The 15518-nt window shown below is 35.9% G+C and overlaps 1 protein-coding gene across 4 annotated transcripts in view; it reads right to left on the bottom strand.

Moving 5' to 3' along the window:
• Positions 1–15518, bottom strand: part of LOC128995262 (transcription factor CP2-like protein 1) — a 76258-nt gene that overhangs the window by 43211 nt on the left and 17529 nt on the right. For 3 of the 4 annotated variants that reach the window (XM_054420218.1, XM_054420221.1, XM_054420219.1), the window contains exons 2-3: positions 4998–5650; positions 2510–2624 (exon numbers count right to left, since the gene is read on the bottom strand). In XM_054420218.1, coding sequence (XP_054276193.1) covers positions 2510–2624; positions 4998–5166 — 284 coding nt within the window. In that variant the 5' untranslated portion in view covers positions 5167–5650. Of the gene's footprint in view, positions 1–2509; positions 2625–4997; positions 5651–12501; positions 12521–15518 lie in introns of those variants that run through there. The other variant, XM_054420220.1, reaches the window with a different exon arrangement.

Here is a 15518-nt window from a genome sequence, read left to right as displayed (position 1 = left end):
ACCCGCCGTCCTGGTGGTTGCTGGAGTCATCCCCGTCAAACTTTTGGCGGCGGAGAGAAAAGCAATTTATCAGCGCCGTGGGGAGGACCAGGCACGAACAGAGGAACGCACCCGCACCTACCAGCTGTGGCAGGAGAGCTGGGAACAGGAGACTCGGGGACGCTGGACCAGGCGACTGATAAAGCAAGTCCAACCTTGGGTTAATCGGCGGTGCGGAGAGGTGGACTTCTACCTCACCCAATTTCTGACGGGTCACGGCTTTTTCCGGTAGTACCTGTTCAGGATGGGCAAAGCCGTGTCACCCGATTGCATATACTGCCCAGGCATTCCCGATGACGTGGAACATACCTTTTTCCACTGCCAGCGTTGGGAAAGGCCCCGCCTGGAGGCTCAACAGTTAGTAGGACTGCTGTCGGTGGACACGGTCATACCGATGATGACGGAGGGTGAGGACAATTGGACCTGTGTGTCACATTACATCCAGGGTATTCTCCGCGCTAAGAAGCTCGACCTTGACCGGGATGCGGTGTAGGTCATAAAGTATCCAAATGCCATAAACGGTGAGAGCCCTGAGGGCTTAGGTAACATGTTGGCCTGACTTGAAGTAATGTGACAAACAATTCCAGGTCTGTGTCCAACAGAGTAGAGGGGGTTTTTTAGTGAGTAGTCTGCGATAGATTAAGGAGTCTCACACTACAGGCTGGCTACCTGTGTGCGTAAAAGCATTTTCCCTCCTCTCCCTTAAAAAAAAAAAAAAAAAAAAAAAAATGACATGGCGTCAGTTCGTTGGTGGCCGCAAAACGTGAAACTGTGTGTTTTTGTGTTAAGCAAAATGACGGAACGGGTGGAACAGCGATACAGGATTAAATTTAGTCAAAATCTGGGTTATACCCAAGCTCAAACGATTCTTAAGATTCAGCAAGCCTTTGGAGAAGACACTACGGGTGTAACACAGATAAAAGAGTGGTACAAAAGATTCAATGATGGCCGCACTTTGGTGGACAGTGAACCTTGTTCTGGGAGACCATCAGCAAGTCGAGACAATGAAGTTATCGATCAAGTTCACGTTTTAGTGATGGAGGTTCGACGTATTACTGTTCGTGAACTAGCTGAAGTTGGAATCAGTATTGGTTCAGTTGATTCAATTTTAACGGGGAAAATTTGGCTATCGGCAGAGTTGCTGAAAAATTTGTCCTACTTGACTGATGAACCAAAAGAATTGCAGCTTGAAGTTGCTCAAGTCATGCTGGAATACATTCAGAATGCTACCCAGGCCCCCTACTCACCGGATATGGCACCTTGTGACTTCGGCTGTTCCCTACCTTCAAGATGCCACTTAAAGGGACCCGATTTCAGAGCAGAAATGAGATAATGACAGCTCGTCTCAAGTCCATTAAGAAGGAAGAGTTCCATGTTTACAAAAGGGGCAGGAGTGCTGGTATAGGCGTGTGATGTCCCAAGGGGACTATTTTGAAGGAGATGACATGTTAAAGCAAATTGATCAATAAGTTAATCCTGGACTAGGTCGCATACTTTTTTTACTAGGCCTCGTATGTATAGCAAATTTTACCTCTAAGTAAAAAATTCCTTCGACTGCACGTTATACATTATAACGAAGGTAACATAAAAAAAACAATCTGTATCGACTTGAAAGCTTAGTCATAGCACTGTAATCAGTATTTAAAGACAAGTTTTTTTCAGTAAAGAAAGTCAAAGAAAGTTTATATTGTACAATGTGTAAGAATCAGTTGGTTGGGGACAATAGGAGGCAAAAATAATAAGAAAACAAATAAAAGACAAAGTTATCGGTATTCCATGATGACGAGGATGAACAAAGTTGTGAACTGCCCAGCTTGACAAAGAGGCTCAAGAAGTTTAAAACGTCCTAATGAGTTTTTGATTGGTTTTAGTGACAGTGTGGTGGAATTGATCACAGGTTACTGAATTAAAAATAAACAGTATCAGCAATCTGACACATACTCCCTCCCATAAGCTAGTCAACAAGCCTTATAAAATGCAAGAAAACCGAGTAAATATGATATTTTATAGAGGAAATAACAAAATTTGCAATAAATTTTTTAATGTAATTTGTATATTATTGGAGGTTATAAACTATTTCGTTAAAAGTTAAAGGAACATAACACGCTAAATTTAAACCAACATTGTTCGAAGCGTTTTGTAAAAATATGATTTTCCGTTAGGATTTTTAGGAACATCACTATTAAAAATCAAAATTTTAAAAAATGAAATAACACAGGAGGATTTCATGGATTATTACGAACAAACCAAATTCCATTAAAATCAGACGACAGATGTAGTTTGTAGTGCTGTGACGCTGTGAGGTTAAACCCAGACATCACTTCAAAAACAACTTTTTTATTCAGGGGACCAGAACCGAGTATTTCCCACCCTATCATCAAACTGGAAAAAGTTGACGAAAACAATACTTTCCCCACATACTATGTACCAGAAGAGAAAGAAAGAATGTTTTCACGAATTAGTGTTTTACCTTAAGTAAGAGCTGTCCACGGCCAGGCCTGATAGGCCACAGGATGACTCAAGGTCCACCACCAGGGGGTCAGGAAGGTCATCGACTTGCTGCCACCCATTGCTACTGACCCCACCTGTAACACATCACACTGTCAGTCTACAAACAAACCAGCCCTTTGTTAGAAATTCATTTTTGTCACAAGATCGCCCATTACGACTTCTAATATTGTTTCAGGTCTCCAGTGGACACAATTTCCGTTTCCCACTATCATCGCTTTCTCCAATACCGGTTGGACAGGTGAGCTCCATCTACATTCAGCCTGGTGTCACAAGATGGTTCTTGTGAAGACGTGCCCATTTTGTTCGTACCCACCTTTGTTCTCAGCTAATGTATTGTTTCAGGTTCCATTTAGTATTTTGCATGTTGTTCCGCCTACTATACAGATTTTGTGAGATTATTCCACGTGATTATCCAGCTTAAGCTGGGTTTGCTTACAAATCCTGTTAAGTTTTAGGTATTTTCTCATTTGAGGACGGGATCAGATTCCATATCCCGAAGCGTCTTAACAAATTGTTTCTTATCGTGATGGAAAATGTCCGCAATTATTCCTCAAATACCATAACTTATTTTTAGGCAATAGTGTGAATATAAAATAATTTTAAAGGGTGACAAAAAACTGAACATAGGAGGGAAAACATTTGCATTTTATCAAAATCTACTACTTACTGACAGTGGACACTCCCTTTGACTATTGATGTAAATAGATATCACATTCCCATGTAAAAGCCAGTCTTAAAGCTAAAATGGACGAGGCAAAATATGCTGATGTAGTTTGTCAAATACACACAATTATTAACAAAAACAAATTGAAAGGACAGTTTATTGTAAGCCATAGCATCATTTAAGTTAGACTACATCAGTTTCTTCAAAAAGTAAAGATGGATATCCTATTTGTTCAGTAACACCCGATGTCAGCTTAGTTCAATTACGTCTTTTTAAACACTAAACTAACTAAATGGAAAATTAGCTAACGCTTGTCCATAAAAATGGGAAATCTACTTCAGTATTCAAAAGCCAATGATACTTCACAATGTAATACATATCAGGCAAATATTCTTAACATTTTACAATAAAATTATTTTCCTACATTAATCTAAACCTCTTAGATAGCCTAACACATACTTTTGGCCTCCATAATCTTGGAGTCGAATCTTTTATAGTCATAAAAAAATATAACTGTTATTCGTTTTAAAATAACGCCTGTAATACTTAGCAATTGCTCGATTTCGAGCAACAGGGACACTAGTAGAAGAATAAATTAGATACAAACAAAATCCCCACTACAATTAAAGTGTATAAAAAGTTGCAATTTCTGTCACACAAATACAAATATAATACATTAGTGGGTTTAGAATAATTTGACCAAACACAATCAAGGAGTCATTAAATGAACTAACTAGTATGAAAGTCCAGGGCTCAATCCTTATCATGCAATGACAATAGAAACTTTCTGTGCAACTTTTATACGTTTATTTACAAATAATTATTTCCCATAGATATATTTAATTTACAAACTTTTCTTGTAACAGTTCAATTGGTGGTTTCTAACCTTGTTTTGGTTCATCAGCTAGGGTATCATTCTAATCAAACACAAACATAACCTAACATTTAAAACAGTAAGCTAATAAAGTGCTTGAAATCTGTATGGCCGATTCAATGATACTTAAACCAAGAGTTGTTATGATGTTAATACTTTTAGAATATATTGTTTAGTAAACAGACCTGAAAACGTCAAAGATGGAATAGGTCTTCTCATGTCTGCGGCGCATTATCAGAACAATGACTTATGACCCATCCATATCAACAACCTAATAACTTTGCTAACGTTTACACTGGCCTTTACAAGTCTCATAATGCAAAGTTAGTACAAAACTCAATAAAACTATTATTAGTCACCATCTGAAATTATTTTAGAAAATTACATTTATCTACAGTTTAAAGTTTAAAAGACAAGCGTTGTTAACCAAATTAATGGAAAAATTAAGATGACTGGAATATTTCAAACCGTAGGTCTACAAATTAAAATTGTTTCAAATAAGCATAGAGAAAAATAAAGGTTGTTTTCTTTTTTTGCGTAGGGGAAATTTTTAATGCACGAACCCAGTTGTGAATAGTGTAAGACTCACAGGGTAAACCTACTTATATTAACCCTAACCTAGATTTCTGAGCGAACCTGTCAACTCAATTTACCAAATTCAAACAAATTTCTACTCTTTCCAATTTTCCCAAGGTTTTTTTTACTGTACACTAAAACCACAATAGCAATTGAGGATTATCATATAGGACTGGTTATGACCAACATCTACTTTGACGTTTCCTATAAGATATGATCAGGGGTGATAGAAAATCAAGGGTATTTGAATATGACACTTCTTATCAAGGGTAACTCGCTATTAAGGCTCTTGTTGTTGAGGCTATACTGTAATACCCTGCAAAATATACTCACATTGTTCCCTGCGTTGCATCTTTGGAGGCTGTTCTGTCTTGTCCTCCGGTTGTTTGCGTTTGCCCGACTTCTGGTCGCCCTCCGACGCCCACTGCCCCCAACACACACCCGGCGCCTCGTCGTCCAGGAACGAGGGATCCATCATTTCAGTCATCAACAAGTATTCCATCAATGCCACGGTGAGTCCGAGGAGGGAACAGCTTTACACGTTTCACACACAAATACGACAATGTAGTAAAGATAGAGAGAAACTCGGAAACTACGCCTATACTAACACTAGCCTAAAGAAAACCTAGCTGATCGGCCGATGGGGGATCTTTACTGTTCTTCTCCGGCAAGGCAGAATGAGGTATCTGGAGAAAAGCCATCTTATAATACTGATGAGGTAGACCGACTATCATTAACAGGACGATACTTCTGGAAATGTTCAAACCCTCTTCCCCGATGTGCATGACCTCGCGCAGGGGATCACGCCATGGTCTGCGCCGCTCTGTCTAGCGTCTGCTCAACTGCGCGATGGTGATCAACCAGAAGTTTCCCCGTTGTTGAAACCTCTTCTTCTCCCGTTTAGGGATCCAGAAACAACGTTCCACGGAGCAGACAGCGTAGGGAGAGGAACTTGATGGCTTCAAACCGTCGATCATTCAGCACACCTGAAACAAGTAAATATTCTTAGTTGAGGTTAGTTGGGTGTTAAACTTCATTACTTTTATTGAATAAAGTGCAGTAGCTACATTACTAATAGTAATTTTTAAAATACTAATAATCAAGCAAAAATTTGTGTTTTAGTTGTAAGAAATAAAATAGCGATTTATTTTGCTGAAGCCAGCAGAAAAGTTTTACTTTCAGTCTTCCAAAACAACACTCTTGTCTTTACTTGGATTTTAATTATTTGAAATTCGTCATGACAAGATCGTTATCTGATGTCTATGGCCAAGCATAATAAAACACAGGTTAGAGTTTGAAAAAAGTATTTTGAAATTACAAAAAGATTATTGAAGGGTATTCTTAAATGAGATTGGAGGATTGGCCCATCAGTATCATTTGGGCGAAGAGGCGAAGCAACGGCTTTGCACTTTGAATTTATTTTGTAAAAGAAGAAAGATCTCTTTCTGAGAGTTGGATGTATTGTGGTGGAAAACTGAACCACCCATATAATATGTTGTCAGTATACTGTTAATACTGTTCAATGAAATGGCGACCATACATAGTAGGTATTTTAAGCCAAGTATGAATGGAGATGAATGTAGGATGAGTGGTAGCCTGGCTACTATATGTTTTCTGAGCGCATAGCCAAGGTACAGAGTTAAATCTGGCTGACATGATATAAGTGATGTAACCTTTTATCAAATTTCCCCCAGTGTAAAAAACAAAATGAAGCCCATTTACACACATCACAAAAACCCTAGTGACAAAAAATACTGAACCTACATTAGTAAAACATTTCTGTCAATTTAAGCACCAGCGTCCCAATCAAAAGAAAACTTAAATAAAATAAACATAACAAAAAATCTAAGTGAAATCTCGACCAAATATGAGAAAATATCACCTGTTGCGGCAGTGGCTCATTGCCCAAAAGATCTGTCATGTCACACTTAAAATGATAACTCATTGGTTGATAAAGTTAATGATTTGTATGTGCTATCAGCTGATAAGGACACTATTAAACCGACCAACAGCTTGATAAACACAATCCATGTAATAAACGAACAGCCACTGCAGTTATCACATACTCAAGTTCACACAAGCACGCTCAGCGGTTCATATTGTATCACTATTGGTAAACTGAAACTGGGCCATTGTAAATAAAAACTCTATGACTTTTACCCTCTAAACCTACGTATTATTCATTGATCCAATTGGGTCCAATTTTATCAAGTTTTTCTTTGAAGATACGCACAAAATATAACTTTCAACAAACGAGTTATTGGTAAACACTCATCAGTAACAAACTTAAGTATATGTAATCAACGGTATCAGAAAACTGGAAGCAGGCTAACTAATGTAATGAATTATATTTATTTCTGTTGTTTTTTGCCTCCTGATCACAAATATAAATTAATCTAGAGGTTAAAATACCTTTAATCTGTCAATGTGATCAATGTCACCGATGAGCGGCGACCGGTTTCAGCCCAGCTGTGGGGCCATCATCAGGCGATGAAGGAACATAAATATCACTCCGAAGAGGTCGTCATAAAGTCTATAAATACGTCACGAGAAACAACACATCGCGTTTTGTTGTTTGTCGTGAACAACGTTTGTTGTGAACAACGTTGTTGTTTGTCGTGAAGAATGTGAAGAAAGCTCAAAAACTCTGGTAACAGCTGGCGTTTTTTAATAAAAGCTTTAAGTTAAGAGGTTCTTGCTAATGAGTATCTATGATTATTGAACGTTTTGGTTATTATTACGCTTATTGGAGGTTCTGCGATTCATGTGGTAATCGAATGCACCACAAGATCTTGAAAATTTCTCACAGACGGAAGAGGTGTACCACAGGATAAGATTAAACGATAGTTTTACTCTGATTTTTCTTCAGTTTCAAGGAGTCCTATAACTATAATTAAATTAAAAAAGATCCCATTAGTTATCGACTGAAAATTATGTTACACATCTAGTGATGTAAAATACCCGGGTATTTAAAACTCAGGGTAAATACCCTGGGTATTTACCCGGGTAAATACCCAAAATCCATAAATACCCGGGTATTTTGGGTATTTATGAAATCAATTGAAATTAATTTATATTCACCCCTAAATATGTTATTGTTATCATTACATGAAAAATTAGGATAGTCTATAACACCTTTTACAGTAACTTGAAGCTTTGCTAGTACCTTTTATTTAATGATTTAGCACTTTTTTTAAATAAAACTAAATAAGAATGGGGTTTCATTTTTTTATCAAGACAACCCCTCATCAGAGAAATAATGAACCTAAACCTACTTCTACTGTTATTAAATTATGATGGTTAAAAAATTTTATCGTATAAATGGCTTGGAAAGCTAGAGAGACCTAAGGCAGAATGGCAGAATACTAAAAGTAATTAAAATTTTCTGTGTTACCGCTTAGTTGGAAAAAATAATATATTTGGATAAACCTACTAAAAAAATGTATCTCCTCTTTTTTGGTCTAACTTAATATAGTTTTGAAAGATTTATTGTGCTATAGATTTAAATGTTTTGTATCACAAGTTTATGAAATTAGTTTTTTTTTTTTTGATACCATTGATACCAACAAAAGATCTAGAACAAAAATATTATTAAATCCTGCCATCCTACAGATTGAGTTTGAATTATTTTCTTAAGTTGTTTACACGCCTAGGCCACTACTAGGTTAAATTTTTATAATTAACTAGTGTCCCTGTTGCTCGAATTCGAGCAATTGCTGGCAATATTATAGGCGTTATTTTAAAACGAATTTCAACCAAGTCAGCAAATGTATGTAGGTACTGTTAAATTAGCAAACTTATTAACTGTTTATAATTAACATGCTCTTCTTCTCACTTTTGATTTCTGACAACAGCTGGAGTTTCATAACAATTTTTGTTTCCAATGTTAATCTTATGGAGAAATTAAAAACTTTAAAGGGCTTCAGGGCCTCTCTCTCTCAGTATTTCCGTAAAAAGAAAGTTTCCTGCACAAGTTCACGTAACTCTCTTTCCAATGACACCAAAAACATGACAATCGGTTCAGTAGTTTTCGGAGGAGTAATTGTCACAAAAAATCTGCTTGCGTATTAAATAAGTATAAAAATAGATAATTATTACTTTGCAAATTATTTTTCTTCACTTTCAATAAAATAAATTCATCTATCCATCATAGAAATTAAAAAATCATAACAGGTCAGGACCAGTGCAACCATGCGACCAGGGTATTTATGCCGATTATGCTATATGCTCAGACCTGGGTATTTATGGCGATTGTACCCAGAAGTAAAATGCTAGTAGTGACCATATGAAATTTTAATTAACACATTTTATCATCATTTTACTATCCTTACAGGGTGATAATTGCAAAAAAACATCTCAATCTTCTATAACTTAAATAAAAATTATAAATACCCAGTTTTTGGGTATTTACCCGGGCCTGGGGTAAATTCCCGGGTAAATACCCAATTTATATTTACCTACCCACTGGGTATTTACCCGGCCCACATCACTATACACATCAGATGTTGACAGGAGAAAATTTGAATGAGGCATTGAACTGTCTTTGTACACAAATTTGTTAAGCAAACACCTTATCAGTTCACTCTGAATATCTCTAATCTTGGATGATAAGTACAAAAACATTACCTATTTTAATATCAACATATTGATAAACAAACAATTCCTGATAATTACTACTTCACCATGTAAGATCATGACTTCCAAAAGTTCTCGAGGTCATCGTATCTATTTACTGATGGGGTGCAGCTAATGTTGAGTTAAGAGTGCAGGACATCTATCCCAGGGTTGTAGGTTCATATCCAAACAATTACTAAGCTCAGTGTAATTTCCTGAGACTTTGAATGTATTGTAACATGTCTCATTTTGTGTAGTTAGCTATATTTTCTTTATTAACTGACTATGCTATAACTCGAGCTGTTCTATGATATTGTCAATAATTTCTAAAAATTCAAAGGACAATAAACACATTTCATTTAATTTCATTCATTTCAATGGCTAAGAGCATTGACTATTGAAGAGCTAACGTAAGCTGTTGGTTTACTAATCTAAAAAAAATAGCGTTAAAATAGAGTTAGTTATTAAAGCACATAAAGATATCTTTTCAACATCTATTTCTGATTTTACTCGCAGTCACTTTGAGTGTCCAAGTAGCTAAGACTCATAAAACTTCAGTTGTTTTCTGATAGTTTGAAAAAAAATCTTTTAATATTAATTTGTCGATTTAAAGAGGTAATAATCCATAAATACATGGTAAAGTAGAATGAAAAGAGTGTATTACTTTGACAAGTTATATTAACTCAAAACAGAAGGATTCAGTTAAGAGTTTCTAAATCAAAAAAGTGATTGTCAAAAGTTTTGTACGAATTGAGACTACATACAACCATATCCATTGAGGGGAAATTCAAAATGACCGTTCAATTTTATAGTTCTCTGTAAAAGACTACCGGAATAAACCAACTCGTCTTTTCAAATTCAAACCTACATTTTTCTACGAGCATGCCAATTTCTTGACTTTAGGTAAAACTATTTGTTGGAACTTACACAAATCCAAACTGCATCAGGTGGATATAAGAAACGGACTGATATAATAACTGCCAGCTCATTATCATTGCATTGATGATAACACTAATGTGACCTTTGACTGGGATTTAAAATTGACAAATAAATTTTTCCACAAAGTGAAAAAATGTTCCAAGACTTTGTTTTGTCTAGTCACCAAATGAAAACTATAATATTTGTGTTCTACAGGTAATTGACTTTCAAAGTGGTGCCACAGTGTTTAGAATTATTCACTTTTTGACTCAAAATGTTGATGGTTCAATTCTGAAAAATATTTGTATCTTCCTGGACAGGCTTCCACTGGATACGGTCACTTATTGTAGAGGTCTGGTGACGACCATGTCAAAATCGATGAATCATTATTCTTCACCATAAGAATAGTGATGTTTTGATTTTGACATAGTTGTCCCTAGAAGACCGCGATTGTAGGGTACTTTATGTTCTGCATATAAAGCCTTTCATATAAAGCCTTTTGGTAACTTTCTAATGGTAATTTTAACATCTAACTAAAACTGTGTCCAAATACCTCTGTTGTTTATATGACAAAATGTATGTTATATTAATTATTCCACCCCTTGGAATCGCCACTGATCGTGAAAGTAGTTTTTCATTTTAATTATTGTTTGGAGCGTCTGGGTTAAAATATTTGTTTGAATGGATTACAGACCAAATTACCAATTCAATATTATTATAAACAATCCTGGAAAAACCACAAGCTTTTTGATGGTTTGAGACTGGGCCAAACTGTTCTTAACCATCAGGCTTTTAATAAGTCTTGGCTAATAAAACAGTTAATAACCCGAGAAAATGCTACATAGATCATCATATACACTAATTTTGATGTTCATATTTAGCTTTAAATACACACCTAAATGGTGTTGCTACTTAATACAAATGTAATGATAATGTAAGGGAAATATTGGTAAAAATCTCTTAAAGGACGTTAAATTAACACCACTAAAATAACTACACACAAAAAAGAACTCGTGAATTATTAGAATCATGTATCTGACTCAGAGGAGTATACAACAACAGTGTTGCCCAGCTCAACATGAGACAGGATGTGACAATTGTCTAGTAATGGACCGACCACTCCTCCTACTCATCCACGAGAAATGAGAAACTAAAAAGCCTCTTTGTCTCATTAGGTGCTCTCGCATAAGAAATGAGAAAATAAACCTCTTTGTCTCATTAGGTGCTCATGAACGAGAAATAAAAAACTAAACCTCTTTGTCTCAGTAGGAGCCCTCGCACGAGAAATTAGATAATAAACCTCTTTGTATCATCATTAGGTGATCTTGCATGAGAAATGAGAAAAAACCCGCTTTTGTGTTCTTAGACAAAAAATGAGAAACCAAACAACCTTTGTCTCTGTACCCGCTCTAGAACAAGAAATGAAAAACTAAACCTCTGTCTCATTCTGTGCTCACAAATAAGAAATTAAACAGCCTGTCTCATTATGTACTCATGGACAAAAAATGAGAAACTAAACAATCTCTTTTGTCTCATTAGATTCTCATGCACAAAACTATTTAAACCATTGTTTTGTTTGTCTCATTCGGTGCTCTTGCATAAGAAATAGAAACTTAACCTCTTTGTCTCATTAAATGCTTCAAAATGTTTTCCACAATGACCTCCACTTAAGCATTAACCCCATTAAGTTATTAGTTATACTGTTGTTACCAGTGGCGGTTCTATGACCTTGTCAAGGAGGGCTACCAAGGGTGATCTACACCATGAGGGGGGCTGGGGAAAATTTGCAAGTCCTCCACCAGGAAATTTAATTTGGAATGCCGTTTGGTGACTTTTAAAAGCCATTTTAAATGTCTAGAAGTGTGTCCAAAAAACCCCGTTACGTTTTTTTTACAAAATATATGTTTAAATTTTTATTTTCAGTGTCCAATTGGGGGGTCATTAGGCCCTACAGCTTGCCCCCCCCCCTTGTAACTGCCACTGGTTTTTACCATTACATCATATTACCAATTGAGATGGGGTCACGAGTTTTTTGCATTTTAACCCCAATGAATTAAGGATATTGGAAAGAAATGACTTGCAGCTCTAGACTTTTGACAAGCTGTTTCTTTACATTATCAAGTCAAATTCAAATCATCTAATTAAATGTATTTTCTCAGGGTTCAAATGAAGAAATGTTCATCCCTTCGCAAACTATCAATAAGAATCCTCTGTCATAATTTCTATCTATAGAGAACACTATCTTCAACGAAACCAGTACAGACCATTCAATTGATTACGAGGCCAACACAAAATTTAAACATACCTGAATGCCAATGACCAGTAACACTGAGAGTTATAACACTCTGTCACATTCACAGTTTATTCTACACTGCACCAACAGTAACACAACACTAACACTAGAGCTGCTCATTATTATCTAACTGCAACCAACCTAGTAGTCACTCACTGGACTGAACACAACACAAGTTACACAATACATCCAACAACTAACCAACCAGCTTTTGATTATATTTGTAATCATTTGTGATAAGCCTTATTTAAAATAAATAAAACAAAAAATAACCCCACCGCAAAAAGTGTAAGTATTCCCTGAAAAAGTAAGCGAATCTTCATCTGTCTGATTGGATTTTTACTACAATATTTCTTTAAGTTGTAAGATTTATTTCATATTTTATTATTTTTATGAGTAGACTACTTTAGGTTTGCTGCTACAGGTAAGTTGATCAAGTGTTTTTACCATTAGGCCAACCATTTTTACTATAACCATTAGGCGTAAACTAATTTAAATGCTGATTATTAGTACTATCTACACATTATATCAAATTGAATTGATTAACGTAGGTAAATACCTTGCAGTGATTCCAAAAAATAAGAAACCCAATTCCTCACCAAATTTCTTGGAAAATGATTTTTTTACCTCTAGAACTTTAAATAAAGCACAACACTAACGCGACAATGTCTTCATAGCATCAGTGCACAGTTCCCCACATTCACACTGACTTTAGTAATGGAAATGATATCATGAATGAGCCTATTTAAACAATTATTGCCTTGTGTACGACAAATTAATGGAAGGGGGAAGCATGTTATCAAAACGGTTATAACCCAAAATTTACATGTTAGTTTTAATTTAACAAACACTATCAATTGTGGTCAAAATATTTACTCATCTTCGTTAATAAAATGATGTAGTTTGCTTGTTTAAGGATTTTGGTCAAATGTTGGCAATTATTTTTTTTTTATACTTAGCTATTAACATTTCAATAAAAAAAAATCACACCTTAAGGCCTTCTTGTAGCTGCAAACCTCAGTAATATTAGACTTAATGGTATTTAAATAGAAAATAAATCGTATAAATTTAAAGAAAATATTTTTTTGAAAATCCAACCAGGTTAATTGAAATTCCCTTAATTTGCAGGTTTGCTGCGGCGGGGGTATTTACATGAATATAAAAGATAAGTGAATGATGTTAAATACCTTGTGTAGCTTTGTTACTGACTATAACCAGCCCAACTGTTTCTTTGGCTTAGCCCTATGATCTAGGACGACTGGATTCAGTTTTGAGTGATCATAAGTCGATCAAAAACTACTTACAGTATTTTTCTCATGATGGAACTGGCTATCTAATAGACAAGTACTCTCTCAGAGGAATGAAAAGCCATCCATTGTTTCACCACACTTACATTAAAGCGACATGTAGGGCCTAACAACATTGAAACATTTACAGTTTATAATGCTCACTTTCAAATCAATTTTATCCAATCTGAGTCTGCCAGATCTGATGGTTCAAAACTAAACCCAAATGTGACTGGTCATTTCTCTTTTAGTTTTTTTTTTAATTATGATTCCATAAAAATAATCAGATGATCTCGGTCAATAAAAAATCCAACACAAAGCATCACATAAAGCCCATCCCTGTACTCGTACTCATTTCTCAAATCCACTTTGCTGATAATATGCATCACCACTGCCTCGAAAGTGACTAGGCTTAATTGAAATCATTTGACCCTAAGACTTCGACCTAGACAAGATTATTAAATTACAAACAAAGTTTATTGAACAAGTCTTAACATTTCCTGCTGCAGATATAGGTTCTGGGAAGACAACTTGTATGACGAACATATTTCTTCGCCTAATGCGATGAGCTGACTGGTTACTCGACGCTGGGTCGTAATTTGCCAATTGGTGCTCTATTTGCTCTTAGTTGACCCAAATAACTGACAATTTGTTGGCGGCATCATGGACTATAATTACACTTGCTCATGATAATTAGTGGTAGCCTATAAGAGATCGAGTGTGCAGCAACAGGACAAAACACTAGATCGCAATCAGCATCGTAAAAGCTTCTTCAATTAAAAATAGAAATAGAATATTTTAAATAAAATGTGTCTTCCAACAATCTGATATACTGATATATTATCATTTAATACAAACGTTTACAAGATGTTACTATGGCGATCAATTATGACCAGTCACACTGGCTATCATAAAGCCGAATCGTAAACTCAGTGTCCAATTTTGAGTCTCCAATTTTGGAGACACCTAGATTAGATTGGATTCATTCTCTGATCATTTTTAAATAGTAGCAAAAGATGTATTTTATTTATATCCCTTTTACTCAAATAAAATTTTATTAATTGAAATAGTGATATTGTTGACAGTGTTAACTTTTATTAAAATGTAAATTGGTTCCAGAAAATATTCAATCAATCAGTTTTTAACAATAACCATGGATTGAAGATGAAAGAGGATTTTAAATTAAGTAGGTACTCATGTAAAATAAAAAGCTTTATTGTAATTCTACTACCCACACAGGTCCAAGCATTCTTCCATAAGTAGGTTTTTAAAGACTTCGTAACGGTGGTTGAGTCCTTTGAGAGTATGAATTTTTGTCAAAGATCCGAGAGTTCCCGTCGGTCTTTCACACCCGTAAAACACTCGTCTAACTCTACTGTGCACCATGGCCATAGCACACATTGCACAAGGTTCTCGGGTGATGTAGATGTCGTAGCCAGTGCATAAATAGGGACCCACAGGTTTTTCCACCCCTTCCAAATCTCGTTTGCCGTGAGTCACAACTGGTTTTTGCACATCACGTTGGAAAACAAAGTCATCTTCTTTCACCGGCCAGACACCGCCTCCTTGAGAACGAGCGATCAGATCCACAGCCACCATGACCGCATGTCTTATAGGATGAGTTTGCCTATCATCTGCTGCTACAGCCAACAAAGATTTGTTGACGGGATCAACAACTGCAGCTCCAACTGACGTTTTACTTCTTCTCGCTGCACCTATAGCTTCTCTCATCCACCTGCAGTG

Source organism: Macrosteles quadrilineatus, unplaced genomic scaffold (genome assembly GCF_028750875.1).
Source record: "Macrosteles quadrilineatus isolate MER2022 unplaced genomic scaffold, UCM_ALF_1.0 Scaffold_5__1_contigs__length_97177068, whole genome shotgun sequence".
In the NCBI taxonomy this organism is placed as follows: domain Eukaryota; kingdom Metazoa; phylum Arthropoda; class Insecta; order Hemiptera; family Cicadellidae; genus Macrosteles; species Macrosteles quadrilineatus.
Note: the sequence above shows the minus strand (reverse complement) of the source record. Positions and strands in the feature narration are given on the sequence as shown.